The sequence below is a fragment of the Podarcis raffonei genome, chromosome 17 (assembly GCF_027172205.1).
Source record: "Podarcis raffonei isolate rPodRaf1 chromosome 17, rPodRaf1.pri, whole genome shotgun sequence".
In the NCBI taxonomy this organism is placed as follows: Eukaryota; Metazoa; Chordata; class Lepidosauria; order Squamata; family Lacertidae; genus Podarcis; species Podarcis raffonei.
In genome coordinates, this window is record NC_070618.1 from 6,158,261 (window position 1) to 6,177,913 (window position 19,653).

Sequence of the window (19,653 nt, forward strand, 5' to 3'; positions counted from 1 at the left end):
AGCGCGCAGCTCCTGTGGGCTTTTCTACAAGGAGGGAGAAGGGACTGACTGGCCGCGTCAGTCCCTTCTCCCTCCTGGGGAAAAGCTCGCAAGAGCCACGTGAAGCTTGTGTGCGGCTCTTGGGAGCTTTTCCTGCCTGCCTCCCCCCTGCAATCGCTCCATAGGACACACAGACTTTCCCCCCTTAGTTTTTAAGAGGGAAATGTTGAGTTGGAAAAATATCCCAGATAGTTATGGGGAGGAGTTCTCGGGGAAAAGACTCTGGGAGAAATCATGTGCTTTGGACAAAATTTGATGGTCTTACTCCGAAGACTCTGAAAAGGGTGGGGAATCATAAGCTGGGTGTTTTTTTGTTGTTCAGTCTTGCTGATAATGCACTGTTTAAAAAGTCTTATGCAGGTTAGAGTAATTTGCATGGAATAATTTGACTCAGAAATTGTTCTGATGCCCTAGAGCAGGGATGGCCAATGTGGTGCCATTCAGATGTTGTTGAACTACAGATCCCATCATCCCTGATCAATTACCATTCTTGGTTACGGATGATCGGAGATGGAGTCCAATGACAGCCACAGGGCACAATGTTGGTTACCACTGCCCTAGAGAGGGATCTAAATTAAGCCCATTTGTTTTATAGTGGTACCTCGGGTTACATATGCTTCAGGTTACATACGCTTCAGGTTACAGACTCCACTAACCCAGAAATAGTACCTCAGGTTAAGAACTTTGCTTCAGGATGAGAACAGAAATCATGCTCCGGCGGCGCAGCGGCAGCAGGAGGCCCCATTAGCTAAAGTGGTGCTTCAGGTTAAGAACAGTTTCAGGTTAAGAACGGACCTCCGGAACGAATTAAGTACTTAAACTGAGGTACCACTGAACTTGCATTTAGTAAAGAAAGCTTAGGAAAACGCTGAAACTGCCAAGCTCGCCTGATATTTATTAAAAGCTGACACCCATTCATTCTTACATATGAACTTAGGAAGTGGAACGTTCTCTGTCGAAGGACAAAGCACTGGAAAATATTCCAGAAAATATATTCCGCTCCGCATCACTGTTTTCAGAACAGTGACTGAGTAGAAAACATACAGGTGGTGCACTCCTCCCAGGTGAATACCTTATGTGCATTAAGAACGACAGAACGAAAGCTGTGCAGAAGGAAGCAAGACGAGAGCAGTAAATCATGCAGAGAAGCGGCAGGCCGCCTCCTCAGTGCGGGGACACTTTGAACTCACAGTATGCCAGCAGTCCCACCACACACAGTTCTGAAGTTCCTGGTTTACAGAGCAAGAGGAGACCGAAAGCAAACACACACACACACACACACCCTGGAGCATCATAATCTACGCAGGCTGGCGAAAGTGAAAAGTGAAGAGACGCTTTCAATCCCGCCATTGTTTTATTTGCGCATGTAAGTGGTTTAGATATTCATGCGTACCGCGCTGCCTAATTCCATTCCAGTCGAATAAACCTTTAAACCCATGTCTGACAAGCGTAAAGGAATAAATCTACAAATTGCAATATCCTCGCCTTGGTAAGCGCCGCGTATCAAAGATTATAATTAAATTACGCCGCCTTTATTTGCTCATTTGAAAAGGTGGCTCGCCCCCCAATCCGTTAATTAAAATGCTGGAACCGGGGCGGGGGGGGGGAGAGATGGCTGTGCTCCTCTCCTTATTAGTCACTCACCATTGACCTGGCATGGAGGTCAAGCTCCGATTAGAATGCTAAGCTCGGCTCTCCGACGCATTAACAGAAAATACTGTGGTTATCCCCATAACAGTTAATAGGATGACAGGTGTTTACAGCTCTCTTAATTTCTGACCGGGACGGATCCACCTCGGGGACTTACGGAATCATTCAGCCGGGCCAGGGGTGGAGGAGACGGACGCCAAGGTCAGCCTCGTAAGCAACGCCACACAAGTTACTGGCCTGCAACAACTGTTTGGTGAGAGCCAGGCAACCGGTAATCTAGCTACCAATTCGTGAGCCACTCTCCATGTAATCGTACATCCTAAACATGTAAATACGGACATTTTTATTAGGTATATCGTGACGTATGTCCTGTATGGTTGAACGGAGACTCTGGGTGGAATTTCACATCGCACTGATGCGATCGGTCCATCAACACAAGCATTCCCGCTGACGGAACAATCTCCCATCTCCTCCATCTGCACAGTTTCTGGGGGTTCGTGGCAAATTTGGGAGGGGAAGGAAATCCCTAATGGGTGTCCTTACACCAGCTTCCACTAGAGCAGGGCGATCCAACATGCAGCTCTCGTCAACATTTGACACACGCCCTTCAACTCTCATGCTGCCATCCCAAAGCTGACTAAGGGAGGCACTGGGCTTTGGGGCTGCTTTTTGGGGCTGGGGGGGGAGAAGCCGGGCTTCCCCCCACCGCCAGCCCCCCAACCTGCTTTTTGGGGCTGGGGGGGGAACCTGGGCTTCCCCCGCCAGCCGCAACAAGCTCCTGAGCAGCTCTGGGGTAGCCCGCGAAGCCTCCGCAGGGCAGCAGGGAGTCTTCATCCCGCTGCCCTGGGGAGGCTTTGCGTGGCTATCCCTGGCTTTTGCGGGAGGTGGGGGAAGGGACAGAGCGAGGCTCTCTCACTTCCCCCACCTCCCGCAAAAGCCCCCAAGAGCTGCGCTCCCTTTCAAGAGCTGCACGGAGTGTGTGTGTGTGGCTCTTGGGGGCTTTTCCCCAAGAAAAGCCTGCAAGCGCCGCACACACGCTCCACACAGGTCATAAAAGGGAGCGCTGAGCAGAGCCTGGGATGCATACAGGCTCTGCTCAGCGCTCCCTTTAAATAATATTTTTTTTCTTGAATTCACCCCCCCCCCAAAAAAAAGTAGGTGCGCCTTATGGTCAGGTGCGCCTCATGGAGCGAAAAATAGGGTATGTAGTTACTTAAATCTCCATGACATTTGATGGGAAGGTGCCACTGCCGAGAAGGCCCTCTGCTTAGTTCCCCATAACTTCACTCCTGCAACTTAAACTGCACTTCACAATGTTAGGAAAATGAATGAGATACAGAGTCGTTTCTCGCTGCCCTTCAAGGTTTTGGGGATGCAGTGGACTAGGAACCAAAACAAATGGGATTCCATCTTTAAAAAGTACACATTCCTTTAAGAAAAAAGCCTCTGCTTCTGTTCAAAGTTCTGTTCTTAAAAGCCAAGAAAACAAACTTCCCTCTGCTTCCTTTCCTCCCTCCCTCCTCTATGAAACAAGCGAGCAGCAAATTGCTGGCTTGGAACGGCAGGCTGAACGCTGCTCAGAAAAATGCAGGTGTAATTGCAGAGCATTTCACCCGGGAACAATAGCTGCGTAACGAACGGCACACAAACCCCCACTTAATGTTTCACTCATCAGCTAAGCCGAACGCGCAGAGCGCAGGAGTCCTGCACTGACAAATGACATCTCCCGGTTTGACTTCTGCACTTCTCGATGCTTTTGTTGCAAAGGAGCAAATCCAGGGGCGAGACAGAGAATGCTTACGCCGTCCTCCACAATCGGCGAAGGCCATCCCTCCATTTCCATGTTCCCAGAAGAGGCATCATGTTGAGGCTGGTGCGGCAAAATTGACAAAGACTCCTGTGATACCTTAAGGCTTACAAACCCGCTATGGCATAAGCTGGAAGTAGCCAATGTTGCAGACTGCAACTCCCATCATCCCCGACCATTAACTATGCTGGCTTAGGCTAATGGGTGCTGTAGCCCAAAAGAGCTGGAAGGCATCACATTGGCTACCGCTGGTATAAACTAAAGTGGTACCTCGGGTTAAGAACTTAATTCGTTCCAGAGGTCTGTTCTTAACCTGAAACTGTTCTTAACCTGAAGCACCACTTTAGCTAATGGGGCCTCCCACTGCTGCCGCGCAGCCAGAACACGATTTCTGTTCTCATCCTGAAGAAGGTTCTTAACCCAAGGTAATATTTCTGGGTTAGCGGAGTCTGTAACCTAAAGCGTATGTAACCCGAGGTACCACTGTACTGTTGACTACAGTGGTACCTCGGGTTACAGACGCTTCAGGTTACATACGCTTCAGGTTACATACACTTCAGGTTACAGACTCCGCTAACCCAGAAATAGTGCTTCAGGTTAAGAACTTTGCTTCAGGATGAGAACAGAAATCATGCTTCGGCGGCGCAGCAGCAGTGGGAGGCCCCATTAGCTAATGTGGTGCTTCAGGTTAAGTACTGTTTCAGGTTAAGAACAGGTTTCAGGTTAAGAACTGTACATCACATGGCATCAGACAGAATCATAGTGTTGTAGAATTGGGAAGGACACTGAGGGAGTCCGATGCAGGAATATGCAGCTTCCCCATACAGGAATCGAACCTGCAACCTTGGCGTTAGCACCACCACACTCTGACTAGCTGAGATGCATGAAGTGCTATTCTTAATAGATGAAGAAGCAATCTTCCAAGGGATACTGTGATATGGAACCCCCGAATTCATCAAGAAATTCAATGCCATCAGTTCTGGACTGAATCAGGACAACAGGTTTTCACCACGCTGCATGCATTACTTGGCTGACTGGTGCCAGGATCACTGCATCGTCTGCTACTGTTTCGAGAATTACTGGCATTAATGATGCAATCGTCACTACATTTCCTGAATTTTGTTTCCCTCTGAATTCACTGCTTATGACACGCGCACCCCAAGATGAAAACACAACCCACGGGTGTATCTGCAACCGAGGATAACAATTCATGCATTTGATGAAGAGGACTGTGGTCCACAAAAGCGTATGCTACCATAAATTTGTCAGCCATCAAGGTGCGACTCAACACCTTTGTTGTAAAAAGCAGCAGACCCCCAGCTGCTGTTCCCCTGGGGCAACGGATTCCAAGGAAACAGTTTTACTGTTTTGGAAGCTGCAGAAAGAAGGGGGAAGCTGGGTGCCTTCCCAGCCCAGCACCCTGACAGGATGCAAATGCCCCCCTCACCAGTCATCAGATTGGGGATGGGTTAACAACCCCCTCCCCATCACAATTAAACGAGGAAGGAGTGCTCTGTGTGTGTGCGCGCGCATGGAAAAATGTGTGTGCAAGTGTGTGGGTGGCCACATCCCATGTGGCCCTCAGATGCTTGGCAAAGGTCAAATGTGGCCCTCAGTCCCAAAAAAAGGTCAGTCAGCCATCCCTGCAGCAAAGCATTCATGGATGAAGGGTGCAGCATAAGCAATTAACATGGCCCAGTTTCTTTTTTCGTTACCCAGGAGCTGCCAACATCCTGGCCACTGTCTCCGAATAATTAGGATCCTAAAATCTCAGCAGCTCCCTATACAAAAGGCTTCCTTTTTAAAGGTTGCTAGGCAAGGAGCAGCACCACACTCACCAGATTGTTGAAGAGATACGCGCAGGATTTAAGACCTAGTCATAAATGGTTGCAGGCACCATAAATTGCGTATTACAATTCACGTAACATCTCCCAAGCCCTTTCAAAACTACCTTGGCTAGACCTCTGAATTCTTCGGCGTGGAAACAGCAACCAAGGAGGACTCCCCCAGCTCTGCCTTTCTCCCCAGAGCCCCCTTCTCTGAGGAATGACCCACCTTCAGCAACCTGGAGCCCTCCAGATGTTTTGAACTGCCAACATCTGGGGGTGGGTCCAGGTTGGCACACACTCCTGAGTTCCAGCATGCTGAAGGCCATACTGACAGACCAATCAATTTCAAATCAGGGCAGTGGACACACCCATTCATACATTTACCTTACCATAAGAACACTGAAAATAGAATCTCTCCGTATTTTGATCTCTGACTTCCAAGGAGGGTGGCTGGGTGAAATCAGCTTTTTGGCCAGGCCTCCACAACTAAATGCACCCCACAACCAAGCGCTCAAATGAGCTTTCTAGTTTGGGGGCTGGCAAAAAGGGCTGACAAGCTTTAGGTATGCTTTGAAAGCTAAGTGTGGGGAAATCACAAATTAATTTTCCTACAAACCCCTGTTTTCTGTTTTTCCATTGCTACTGCTTTGTTGTAAAGAAAGCAATAAACCTTATGGATATGATGATATGCCTGCAAGTATACAGGCAATGGATGCCTGGTGACTTGAAACCAGGGGAGAGGCGGGAGAAGTTTTTCAATGGTCGTAGGTTTGGCATGTCAATACCCTTCAAATATCCTGGTACTTGCCATTCTCTATAACTAGTAATGTAAAGGTAAAGGGACCCCTGACCATTAGGTTCAGTCGTGATCGACTCTGGGGTTGCGGCGCTCATCTTGCTTTACTGGCCGAGGGAGCCGGCGTACAGCTTCCGGGTCATGTGGATAGCATGACTAAGCCGCTTCTGGCAAACCAGAGCAGTGCACGGAAACGCCGTTTACCTTCCCGCCGGAGTGGTACCTATTTATCTACTTGCACTTTGACGTGCTTTCGAACTGCTAGGTTGGCAGGAGCTGGGACTGAGCAACGGGAGCTCACCCCGTCGCGGGGATTCGAACCGCCGACCTTCTGAACGGCAAGTCCTAGGCTCTGTGGTTTAACCCACAGCGCCACCCGCGTCCCTTGGTCCTTTATTTAATCTTAGCTTATTTGAGCTGCTGCTGCTTTACTGCTTTCTACCATTTTTCTTATATTCTGCAGTGTTCTACTGTTTCCAGCACACAACGCTCTCATCTCCTTAGGGAGGAATGGCAGGCATAAATTTTTCCAAATCGCGACATAAATTAGGAGGCCGACATCCCCAACTATTAAGAGGCGTGAAGCTCAAGGTTGTGATAAAACGTTTGCCTACAAAAGGAAATCCCAAACCGACCGAACACTTCTGCCGACTTAACCCAGGCATGCAAGATTTTGCTCCTCGTCTTGTACGGCACCTTACTGTTTTGTATGCATCGCACGGCATAGGTCAAGTCCCGGAAGATGCTCCCTTCCACTCTCGCTTGCCCCTGGGAGCAAACAAAGAGGCCGCCTTTCCCATCCCTGAAGAGACACTTCCGAACGAGGCATCCTTGCATGGCGTTGGCAAGAGACTGCGCCTCCTTGTCTTTCTGAAGCTCCTGCTGCAGAGTTTTCAGCTCGTAGTCGCTCGGAAGCGCCGCCAATCCGTCGGCCTGCGGCCTGCCGTCAATCACTTTGGCCAGCATGTGGCTCAGGCTGTGGGCCTGGTAAGGCAGCCGGCACATCGACTCGTCGTCCTCCTCGTTCTCGCTGCTCATGCTCAGCTCGCTGTCGCTAGAATCCGTCTCCATTGTCGCAGCCTCTTCCTTGTTGGCCCCCTGGAAATGCCCAGCGACATCGCTCCCTTTCTCGCACCCTTTCTTCGGCATTGCTGGAGGGTGCGAAGGAGGCAGGGCATTGCCAGGGTCCCCACCCACCACAATTTCACAGGTCCGTACGCTTGTCAGCGGAGGCCCCCGGCTCTCCAGCTTTGATGCGCTGCAATGTGTCTGTGGCTCCGGCGTCTGTAGCGAAGCGGAGCAGGATTTGGCCAAGGTGCTCAAGTGCTTACAGGCCCAGTTCCTGTCCACAGAGGGGCAGCCATCCACAGTCACTGAGGCGTTTTCACTGCCCACAAACTCACAGTTTTCCAGGAGGCAGATGGCGACACTGTGGAAATTGATGGTGGACTGGTTGAAAGTGCAGAATTTAACTTGGCAAGTGCCCGGGGCGTGGATTTGAAGCTGTCCGTTCTCAAAGTTGCAGTTGTCAAACTGGACGTGGCCCGAATTTGTCTAGAGAAAAAGAATACCAGATCAATGTATGTTCAGGGAGGTTTTTAATGGCCGATGTTTTATTGTGTTTTTCATATTTTGTTGGAAGGCGCCCAAGCGGCTGGGGCAACCCAGTCAGATAGGTGGCATAGAACTACTATTATCATTATCATTATTATTATTATTATTAATACTACAGTGGACGCTGGGGTTGCGAATGTGATCCGTGCGGGAGGCACGTTTGCAACCCACAGCGCCGTATCTGCGCATGCGTGGGTTGCGATTCGGCACTTCTGTGCATGCGCAAAGCGCGATTTAGTGCTTCTGTGCATCTGTGAGCCCCGAAACCTGGAAGTAACCCATTCCGGTATTTCTGGGTTTCGGCGCGTCCGTATCCCAAAAACACGCAACCTGAAGTGTCTGTAACCTGAGATATGACTGTACAGTGGTACCTCAGGTTACATACGCTTCAGGTTACAGACTCCGCTAACCCAGAAATAGTGCTTCAGGTTAAGAACTTTGCTTCAGGATGAGAACAGAAATTGTGCTCCGGCGGCACGTCAGCAGCAGGAGGCCCCATTAGCTAAAGTGGTGCTTCAGGTTAAGAACAGTTTCAGGTTAAGTACGGACCTCCAGAACGAATTAAGAACTGTACTACTGTTTCACAGTCACAAAACAATTTCACAACAGACACCAAGAAGATCACCAAACGAACCCAAGGGAGACTGCATGGGAAACTGCCCTACTAGAAAGTTAGCTAACCAATGGAACTGAGCATGGGTACAGACGAAGGAAGATGCCTTCACCCCGGTGTGGCTCCCCTTTATTACATATGTGGGCCAACAAGACAATGACTGATCCCCAATAGCACACAAATCGATATGGCTAATTTGATACAGTTGCATTCCCATTACACACACACACACACACACACACACACAAAACACACTGCAACCCCCCCCCCCGGCTACAACTGGCCATGCCCTGGGCTTCCTGATCTCTTGCACCGCCAGCAAAAAATAAAGATACGTACTCAAGTGATGCCAAAACAAAACTTCTGCTCGTACAATATGTAAAAGAATAAAACGTGGGGAAATTTATAATTTACCTTAAAAACCATTGTAAACAAAATTGTTAGTAGGATTGGAATAACACTTGTAGTTTAATGGTGAATTTTGGATATAATGGGAGATGTAAAAGATTTGGGATTATTATAAAAGATACAGGAGGAAATGATTAATAATAGGACCTGGCAAGGGGAGGAGGGAAGTCCGTGAAATTCTTTGGAATCTTGTTTTTATGTTGTATGTTGGATATGTGACTGTAAAACTCTAATTTGAAAAACCAAATAAATACATTTATTAATCAAGAATGGCTCTTTAGTGTCTCCCCCACATACTTCTTTTTCCTCCCCACTTCTCTCACCCCCAACGCCATACTGCCTACAACAATAATGTCTCTGTACAAAGGACTCTATGATCTGAAAACTGAGAACCTGTGTGTACCTTTGTACACCTTTAAATAAAAACACATTTTTAAAAGCAATAGTCACAAGCACAGGACCTCCCAGTTGACTCTTGGTCTTCTACCTGTCCTGGGGGGAGCAGAAACCTATGACTGAGGCATGATCCCAACCTACCCCTGCTGCAGGACCGATCCGACATTTTCATGCCTGAAATAGAAACCATCATGCTCTCGTGAAGCTCTCGTTCAATGTGCTACAACCTGAGCAGGAGAACCTTCAATGGACTGCGTTACTTGGTTCAGATCCATCCATTGCCCATTCTGTTATTCTTACTGGTGCCCAGAGTTCACTGCTTGATGCACAAAGGTACCGTATTTTTCGCTCTATAGGACGCACCCGACCATAGGACGCACCGTGTTTTAGAGGGGGAGAACAAGAAAAAAAAAATCTCCCCCTCTCTGCTCAGCGCCCCTTCGGTGAAGCGGCAGGAGAAATGGAGCCCCTTCCATTTCTCCTCCCGCTTGGCTGAAGGGGTGATGTGCAGCTCTCCCTCTCTCTGAAGCCAGGAGAGTCTTGCTCTCCCGGCTTCAGCAAAGGGAACCCAAAGCCTTTGGAGCACAGCGGGAGTTCCTGCTGTGCTCCAAAGGCTTCAGGCAGCTATCCCGGTGCGCACCGACCCCTCTCGCTCTCCAGGCTTCAGTGAAAGCAACGCGTAGCCTCCGGAGCGCAGAGGGAGTGCTCCCTCAGCGCTTTGGAGGCTTCGCGTTGCTTTCACTGAAGCCAAGGAGCCTGCATTCGCTCCACAGGATGCACAAACGTTTCCCCTTAATTTTTGGAGGGGGAAAAGTGCGTCCTACAGAGCGAAAAATACGGTAAGTGGTAGACAAGGTGGTGGTAGCTCCAGATGTTGGACTCCAAGTCCCATCAGCCCCAGTCATCAGGGTGATGGGCGTTGTAGTCCAACGATATCTGGAGAGCCTTACAGTCCTCCGACCCATTCACACTCACCTTATATATGATGGGCGTGAACCAGGCTGGCATGAAGACCAAATTGCATAACCTCGCGGTTGGACAGTGCTGGTCAAAGCTGACCAGGAGAGCCACGTCTCCGAGTTTGCCCCTCCCCATAATTTCCACAGGGACCTTAAGGAAGACTTCGCCCTGCTCTTCGTACACTCCGGGCAACAGGACGATCCGGTCATAAGGACACGCCGAAACCAAGGCGCTCCGGAGGTTTTCGAACTCGCAGCCGGGACCCACGCAAAGGACGCGCCGGTCCTTCTTCCTTCTGAATAGGTAGAAGCAGTTGGAGGATTCGAGGTCCTGGCTGTTCTTGGTCCAGGTTTTCGAAGCGAGGTAATGCTGCTTGAAGGCTTCTCTCCACGACCAGGGCTCCACGTCGGGCTGGTTGGGCCAGTTTGGGTGCCGGCACTCGATGCAGCCCAGGCAAAGCTGCCTCCACCGCGTGTTGTCCAGGCTGAGGATGAGCTCGTACCACGCTCTGCACACCAAGCTGCAGCGGCCAAGGTCCGGAAGGCGCAAGTAGGACAAGATCAGGCGCCACAACTCCAGTGGCAAGCCACTGATTTCCATCGTCACCTGTGAACGGCAAGGCACAAAGACTCATTAATCTCTAGACTTAAGAGGAGATGCTCACCTCTCTCCTCCCCTTCCTTTCAAAGGTGGTATGAGGGATGGGGACCAGAGAATCAAAGAACTGTAAATGGCTTTTGAAAATGATGGAGTAGGTGGAACTGGCAAGATTAACAGGCTCAGGCTGCACAGGAAAAAGCATTTTGGTTCCAGAAATTTATTCTGACTGTGCAGATAAAAATATAACTTTTTGTTATTATACAGCACCTTGATGGGGGTTTTGTCAGTTTGCTTGTTCTGATAATATATTAATTGGTTCCTGTGATTTTGTCTTTGTTGTTTATGTTGGTTTTGTGGGCTGTCCCTGGATAAAGAGACTTTTATTCTTTCAGTTCTCAATGTTTTTAACCAGGCATCCCCAAACCTGGCCCTCCAGATGTTTTGGGACTTCAATTCCCATCATCCCTGACCACTGGTCCTGTTAGCTAGGAATGATGGGAGTTGTAGTCCCAAAACAGCTGGAGGGCCGAGTTTGGGGGTGCCTGTTCTTAACCCAGCTCAAGGTTGTCATTTGAACTAGCCAAATGTTGAACTGATAATCAATCACAGTCAGCCTGTGATTTGAGCCGTCTTGCCCAAAAATGGCAACTAGATATTCCATTTTGGTGACTGTAACCTCGATTTAAAGTGCCATTCAGAGCCTAGATTATCTATCCAAGTTTCTAACACTATTGACAGTTTGTTGTGTACGTTCTCTTCCATTAAGGTAAAGGTAAAGGGACCCCTGACCATTAGGTCCAGTCGTGACCGACTCTGGGGTTGTGGCGCTCATCTCGCTTTACTGGCCGAGGGAGCCGGCGTACAGCTTCCGGGTCATGTGGCCAGCATGACTAAGCCGCTTCTGGCGAACCAGAGCAGCACACGGAAACGCCATTTACCTTCCCGCTGGAGTGGTACCTATTTATCTACTTGCACTTTGACATGCTTTTGAACTGCTAGGTTGGCAGGAGCAGGGACAGAGCAACGGGAGCTCACCCCATCACGGGGATTTGAACCGCCAACCTTCTGATCGGCAAGTCCTAGGCTCTGTGGTTTAACCCACAGCGCCACCCGTGGCCCTTCTCTTCCATTACTGCCAAATGAATTTTACCAAGTACTTTCTTTTCCGATCACCACCTGATCTCTTTAACCATTAGCCTTCATTTGCATTTTTTCAGGGGAGAACTCTCACCCCGACCCTCTAAAGTGGAATCCTTTTTTCCCCCTTCTTGTTTTTGCCGCTCTTTGGGGGCTCAGAATGTCCCTTAATAAAAGAACATGAATCACTAGCTTCACTGGAGGGAAATTGTTATTTTTTTAAATCTGGAGGTAAATTGCTATACTGTAGTTTCTCAGCTCTGCTAAAAGCAGTTCCTCAAGGCCACCACTGACATGCACATTCAGAGCCAAACTGCGCATGACGCAGGAGATCTTATTGTTGAACATCTCAATGTCTTTAAATAAAAAATAAAAAGCTCAAAGCAGCTAAATTGGCTCGGAGCAGGCGGTGCTGGGAAAGGAGGCGTTAACTCCCCCCACTGTTGCTTTTTAGACTGAAGTCACCCCCATCTCCTGAAAGCAGCTATTAGTCCCACTTTAATCAAAGTGGCGGCTTGTGGGGTATCCGTATTTCAAACACACCCCATGGCTCAATAGCTCCCTGGATCCACATACAATGCCATTAAGGCAAGGTATAAGTTCCACTTCACCCTCAAGATACAGTGGTACCTCGGGTTAAGTACTTAATTCGTTCCGGAGGTCCGTACTTAACCTGAAACTGTTCTTAACCTGAAGCACCACTTTAGCTAATGGGGCCTCCTGCTGCCGCCGCGCCACCAGAGCACGATTTCTGTTCTCATCCTGAAGCAAAGTTCTTAACCTGAAGCACTATTTCTGGGTTAGCAGAGTATGTTACCTGAAGCATATGTAACCTGAGGTACCACTGTATTAGTGCTAGAAACTCAGATATATAAACTAGGCGCCAAATGGGTCCTTAAATCAGAATTGCAGTCGCCAAAACAGAATGTCCAGTTGCCATTTTGGGGCCAGACCAGCTCAAAGGTGCATTTTTCAATACGACTTTTTGGTTCCTTGAAATTCTTTCTGATTGTGCAGACAAAATATACAGTGGTACCTCGGGTTACGAACTTAATTTGTTACGGAGGTCCATTCTTAACCCGAAACCGTTCTTAATCTGAGGCGCGCTTTCGCTAATGGGGCCTCCCGCTGCTGCCACGCGATTTCCGTTCTCATCCTGGAGCAAAGTTCGCAACCCAGAGCAACTACGCCGGGTTAGCGGAGTTTGTAACCCGAAGCATTTGTAACCTGAGGCGTTTGTAACTAGAGGTACCACTGTAATGGTTAGAATTCTGCAGGGTGCGTTGCTAGCGTGTGAAAAGAGTCAAGATTCAAGGATCCATGTAAAATGACATTTGGCACCTGCTTCGTATAATATAGGCAGGTAGTTGAAAAACTATTTTGTTTCCTCCGGTTTTTTAATCAACACACTGTGGCTGGTTTTTGGAGCTGCTTTGGAAATGCTATTGCGACACTACATACTGCTCTGTGCTGTATTCTCTGTTTTATTGAATTTGTATGTAGCCGCTTAAAAAAGAAAAAAACCCAAGCATCTTGAAGCCATGCAGCTCCAGATGGTGGAGACGTCAGACACCATCCTGATGCCAGAGCATTTTCACTTGGTTGCGTGTGGCCGACAGGCAGGTGCAAAATGCGCCTGGCAAATTTCGAATGCTGGATACACACTGTGTGCAAAAATGAAACCCACCCTTTCATTATCCTAAACTGCAAGTATAACAAGTATAATTAAGCCTACGAGGAAAGCAAAGGCCACACAGTTGCATGAGCCCCTAAGGGTTAAAAGCAAGTGTTTTACCAATGCAAACTAAAACTTGTATCAACTTCCTTAACACCAGGGTCTCTCTCTAGCTCGCTCCTTTAATGTAGGGCAGGCACGTCCAACTCCCAAGAGACAGTGATCTACCGTATTTTTTGCTCTATAAGACTCACCTTTTCCCTCCTAAAAAGTAAGGGGAAATGTGTGTGCGTCTTATGGAGCGAATGCAGGCTGCACAGCTATCCCAGAAGCCAGAACAGCAAGAAGGATCGCTGCTTTAGCTGCGCAGTGATCCCTCTTGCTGTTCTGGCTTCTGAGATTCAGAATATTTCTTTTCTTGTTTTCCTCCTCCAAAAACTAGGTGCGTCTTGTGGTCTGGTGCGTCTTATAGAGCAAAAAATACGGTACTCACATTATAAAAATACTAGCTGTGATCTACCCATTGTTATTGACAGGCAAAGTTGTTGAGCTTTTTTTCTTTTTTTAGGCAAGGCAAAGTTGCTGAGACATCCAGTGATTTACTGGTAGATCACAATCTACCTGTTGTAGGGGAACTGTTAAGTCTGAGGTGCCTACCTGCAGTCCCCAAAGAAATGAAAGAATCACCCAGACTCTTCCAAAGCAGGTAAACCCCGGTAACATTTTAACAAAGGGTAGCAGCTCAGTACTAGAGCAAAAGGTCCCAAGTTCAGTCCTTGTCATCTCCAGGCAGGGCTTGGGGACAGTAGCCAACGCTGTAGTTAGATAGACCACTGGTTTGGTTTACTATAAAGCATTTTCCTAGTGTTATGTACTGAGCTGAATCCTAGAACAATAGGATCCAGAGTGCAGCAGTCTGATTGGTCCGCAAGAGCCACCCAATCCAGCTCCAGGTGGAAGTGAATCAGCAACCGGATTCGCCTGCAGGAACAGCCAATCAGGCTTCTGGAGGTGGTGGATCCGCAACCTGATTGGCCTACAGGAGCACCCCGGAATTAGCCAATCACGCGGGGCCCACTGTGTAAATAATGTATATATAGCTAGACGTTTTGAGGAAAGTTTCATTCATTGCTACTATGAGCTGAATAAAGAGCATGAAATTGACACTCGACTCTGAGTATATTTCACCTAGGTTCCTAGGATCTGCTTGCAAATTGCATTTCTATTATCTCCTGGGCTATTAATAATAATAAAAAATACTAATCAAATGCATCCTATGTGCGTCTTGCAAAGCACATCCTATGCACAGATCTACCACTTGAAAGCGTTGTGCATTGCTAATGCCCCCCCCCAAAGTGGGGAGCCCACCGGGTTTTCAAACATAGGGATTGATGCTCAGAGCACAAAGAGCGAAGCCAACAAGTCTAAAGCCATTGTGTGGAGGGGGGAAACCCCGCCTTCCTCCCCTCCAAAAATATCACCAAAAACCACCCAGAAATCAGAAGCACATCCGGACAACGGCCACAGATCGCATTTTGTGAGCGCGTTGTGCAACCCGCTCCATGTTTGCTGTCCCGAGGGGACTTGCTCCAAGAGAAGAAGTGTGTGCACAGGCAGGAAAAACACATCCCGAGAAAAAAACAACTATGCATGCAGAAAAACACGCCCCGAGAAGAACTATGCATGCAGAAAAACGCACACCAAGAAAAACTATGCATGCAGAAAAACACATCCCGGGGGAAAACCATGCATGGAGCCGAGCCTGAAGATCTGCAAAAGCGAAGCGGGTTGCACCGTGCAAGGCGCCCCCCCCCCGGCCCCGCTTGCTAGCAGAGCTAAGAAAGTGCACACACAAAAACACACCACCAAACATGAGTTTCCCGATCTGGTTTTGCTCTTTTGTTTCGTTACCTTATGACGGCATCCCGGTCTCTTGCAAGAAAGCGCCTCTCCGCCAGCGAGCCGAGCCCGGAGGCTGCGGGAAACACCCCGGGATCGGAGCCACTCCCCCGGCTCCGGCGCGCACGGCCGCGCCGATCATAGAGATCTTCCCAAGGAAGGGAGGCGCACGAAGAGAGCATTTCCTCGGGATCTCTATCGTGGCGATCACATGGTCGCCGGGGTCCTGGAGGAGAGAGATCGGCTGCAGCAAAGGCGGGAGGAGAGGGGGGAGCCTGGTTTGGAGGAAGCGGGTCGCCAGTGTCTTTGCAGCCCAGCCACGTTCACGCACACGCGTGTATCTTTGGCGATGTTGTTTCTAAGGAGCCTCGGGGGCTCAGGCTCGTCACGTGTGCACAGGGCAGTCTCCGGGAAACTCACTTCCATGATAGGGCAGGCATAGCTGTCGACTTACAGATTTGAAAATAAGGGACCAGCAGCCTCGAGAATAAGGGATCAGCAGCCAAAATAAGGGATTTTGGTTTAGTTTATACAGAAATCCCACACTGATAGAGCCATGCTGCTTTGGCTGCGACTGCCTTTGTTTTGCAGGGGGTTGGACTAGATGATCCTAAGGGTCTGCAACTCCCACCAAAGAAGAGGGGCAGACAAAACTGATGAACGACGAGATGGCAAAGCTTACAGGCAGAATTAGAAACCAGGAAGAGGACCTCTTTAATAAAGAATGGGGAAAGTTTATAATTTAGTTGAAAAGCTATTGTAAAGTGTTACATACATTGGTAGGATTGACAAAAAACTTGTAGTAAAAATTTGAACTATGGATGGACAAATGATTTATGAAAATAGAGTTATGAAAGGGATGCAGAGGGGGAAATCACTACATTAAGATGCTGCACTGGTTGGAGGGGATGCTAAGCAGCACGTCGGGGCTGGTCCCGTCACTTCCTGGCAAATAGAAGGGGAAGAAATGGAGGCAGTGAGAGATTTTACTTTCTTGGGCTCCATGATCACTGCAGATGGTGACAGCAGCCACGAAATTAAATGACGCCTGCTCCTTGGGAGAAAAGCAATGACAAAGACAGCATCTTAAAAAGCAGAGACATCACCTTGCCAACAAATGTCCATATAGTTAAAGCTATGGTTTTCCCAGTAGTGATGTATGGAAGTGAGAGCTGGACCATAAAGAAGGCTGATCGCCAAAGAATTTATGCTTTTGAATTCTGGTGCTGGAGGAGACTCTTGAGAGTCCCATGGACTGCAAGAAGATCAAACCTCTCCATTCTGAAGGAAATCAGCCCTGAGTGCTCACTGGAAGGACAGATCCTGAAGCTGAAGCTCCAATACTTTGACCACCTCATGAGAAGAGAAGACTCCCTGGAAAAGACCCTGATGTTGGGAAAGATGGAGGGCACAAGGAGAAGGGGACGACAGAGGACGAGATGGTTGGACAGTGTTCTCGAAGCTACCAGCATGAGTTTGACCAAACTGCGGGAGGCAGTGGAAGACAGGAGTGCCTGGCATGCTCTGGTTGATGGGGTCACGAAGAGTCGGACACAACTAAAGGACTAAACAACAACATCTATCTATCTAGATACAAATACATTCTGATGACCAATTTGATGATGGAGCTTGTTGAATTGGACAGACTTGGGTGGAGAAGTCTGTGCTGTAAAGACCTAGTTAATCTAGGTTTTGAGAAGTGTTGTGTACAATAGGTTAAAAAAAATAGGTAAAGGACCCCTGGACAGTTAAGTCCAGTCAAAGGCGACTATGGAGTGTGGTGCTCATCTCGCTTAATATCTAGCAGATAAGAGAACATACTGTGAAGCTGGTAGTGTAATTTATGTCTCTCAGACTAATATCAATGTATGTATTTGTAATACAGTGGTACCTTGGTTCTCAAACTTAATCTGTTCCGGAAGTCCATTCCAAAACCAAAGCGTTCCAGAACCAAGGCACGTTTTCCCATAGAAAGTAATGCAAAATGGATTAATCCTTCCAGACTTTTAAAAACAACCCCGGAAACAGCAATTTAACACAAATTTTACTATCTAACAAGACCATTAATCCATAAAATGAAAGCAATAATGTACTGTAAGGTAAAGGTAAAGGGACCCCTGACCATTAGGTCCAGTCGTGGCCAACTCTGGGGTTGCGGCGCTCATCTTGCTTTATTGGGCGAGGAAGCCGGCGTACAGAATTCGGGTCATGTGGCCAGCAGGACTAAGCCGCTTCTGGTGAACCAGAGCAGTGCACGGAAACGCTGTTTACCTTCCCACCAGAGTGGTACCTATTTTTCTACTTGCACTTTGACGTGCTTTCGAACTGCTAGGTTGGCAGGAGCAGGGACTGAGCAATGGGAGCTCACCCCGTCATCGCAGGGATTCAAACCGCTGACCTTCTGATCGGCAAGTCCTATGCTCTGTGGTTTAACCCACAGCACCACCCGCGTCCCTAATAATGTACTGTACTATTAAATAAATAAGACAGTATTGTAGATGATAAAAAGTAAAATTAATTTTTTTTCTTACCTGCACTGATGAGGGTCAGTTCAGGGCAGCTTCCGATGCTCCTATGAAATGTGGCCACCAGCACAAATTGTGAAATGTAGAGGCTTAGCCATCAGATGGCAGCAGAACCTCATTGCCTTGATTGATCAGCATTGATTACGTGAGATGTAGGAAGGGATTAATACCTGCAAAACTGGGAATCAAGGTAGCTCTATCCAAGATATTATAATCCCTATGTAAGTTGCTGATAGAATTGTGGTAGTAAAGTTTGCCAAGAGAAGAATGGCAAAATAAGCTATGGCAAAACTGACCAAAAAGCTCAGGAACCAAGAAGACCAAAACTTAAAGAATGGGGGAAAATTTATAATTTACTTGAGAGGCCACTGTAAGCAGATTGCAATAACACTTGTAATGCAGAAGATATTGTGGATAAAAAGGAGAAACATGAAATTTGGATGCTGAAATATAGTGGTATACCTCGGGATGCAAACAGGATCCGTTCCGGAGCCCCGTTCGCATCCTGAATGGAACGTAAGACACGACGGCGCGTCTACGCGTGTGCGGGTTGCGTTTTGCCACTTCTGTGCATGCGCGAGCGGCGAAACCCAGAAGTAACACCCTCCGTTACTTTCGGGTTGCCACGGAGCACAACCCGAAAGCGCTCAACCTGAAGCACATTCAACCCGAGGTATGACTGTAATATGCAGTTTTAAAGGTTTATAATAAGACACAATGAAGGGGAATGTGGGAAGTCTGGAGATTTAGAGAAATCACCAGATATGGATATGTATTTTGTATTATTGTAGCTCTGTACTTGTAAAATCAGATAAAAAATATTAAAATAAAAAATAAAAATAAAGTTTGCCATGATGATGCAATTCTAAAGCAGTAGTTTTCAAACTGTGTTCCGCATGATTATAGGAGTCCACAGAAGTTTACCGGGGGTTACTTAAGTATACTAGCAGTGGTGTATAACTGAGCGGAAATACAGTTTTTCAAAACGACCGATCTTCTCATGCAATACAGAGCTGCAAGAAAATGTGGGCATGCATTCATTGCAAGGATATTCCTCTGCCAATGGAAATGGCAACAAGTACAAAGAGCACAAGGGATGCGGGTGGCGTTGGCCTAGGACTTGCTGATCAGGAGGTCGGCGGTTCGAATCCCCACGGCGGGGTGAGCTCCTGTTGCTTGGTCCCTGCTCCTGCCAACCTAGCAGTTTGAAAGCACATCAAAGTGCAAGTAGATAAATAGGTACCACTCTGGCGGGAAGGTAAACGGCGTTTCCGTGCGCTGCTCTGGTTCACCAGAAGCGGCTTAGTCATGCTGGCCACATGACCCGGAAGCTGTACGCCGGCTCCCTCAGCCAGTAAAACGAGATGAGCGCCGCAACCCCAGAGTCAGCCACAACTAATGGTCAGGGGTCCCTTTACCTTTACCTTTACAAAGAGCACAGCCTTTTCAGTTTTGGCCCCAATATGTTTAAGTGCCCTCCCTCTCATGGTACCTATGTCCACCTGGCTTCATTCCTTAATTTCCTTTAGGTGAGCAGTAAATACGGTTTTGTTTCAGGAGGCATTTGGCCCTACTGCTTCGCTGGAATATCTGGTCTTTTGTTTGTTGCTTTTATAGTCAAGACTACATTTATTGTTCATTTAAAATGGTCTCAATGAACAATAAGTGCGTTTTTCAGCAGAAAGTAGAGGTGGAAAGGCTGAGA

General features: G+C 48.0%; 2 protein-coding genes across 3 annotated transcripts in view; both read right to left on the bottom strand.

The window, feature by feature from the left end:
• ZBTB5 (zinc finger and BTB domain containing 5) overlaps nucleotides 1-1,639 on the bottom strand; it is a 49,009-nt gene extending 47,370 nt beyond the window's left edge. The window contains exon 1 of the mRNA XM_053370542.1: nucleotides 1,631-1,639. The gene's annotated coding sequence lies outside the window, so the exon portion shown is untranslated. The remainder of the gene's footprint in view (nucleotides 1-1,630) is intronic.
• The window catches only part of FBXO10 (F-box protein 10), a 32,435-nt gene extending 16,648 nt beyond the window's left edge, over nucleotides 1-15,787 (bottom strand). Inside the window, exons 1-3 of one of the 2 annotated variants that reach the window (XM_053370534.1) lie at nucleotides 15,436-15,787; nucleotides 10,128-10,718; nucleotides 6,818-7,675 (exon numbers count right to left, since the gene is read on the bottom strand). In XM_053370534.1, the coding sequence (XP_053226509.1) occupies nucleotides 6,818-7,675; nucleotides 10,128-10,712 (1,443 nt within the window). In that variant the 5' untranslated portion in view covers nucleotides 10,713-10,718; nucleotides 15,436-15,787. The remainder of the gene's footprint in view (nucleotides 1-6,817; nucleotides 7,676-10,127; nucleotides 10,719-15,435) is intronic. The other variant, XM_053370535.1, reaches the window with a different exon arrangement.
• Between the last annotated feature and the right edge of the window lie 3,866 nt (nucleotides 15,788-19,653).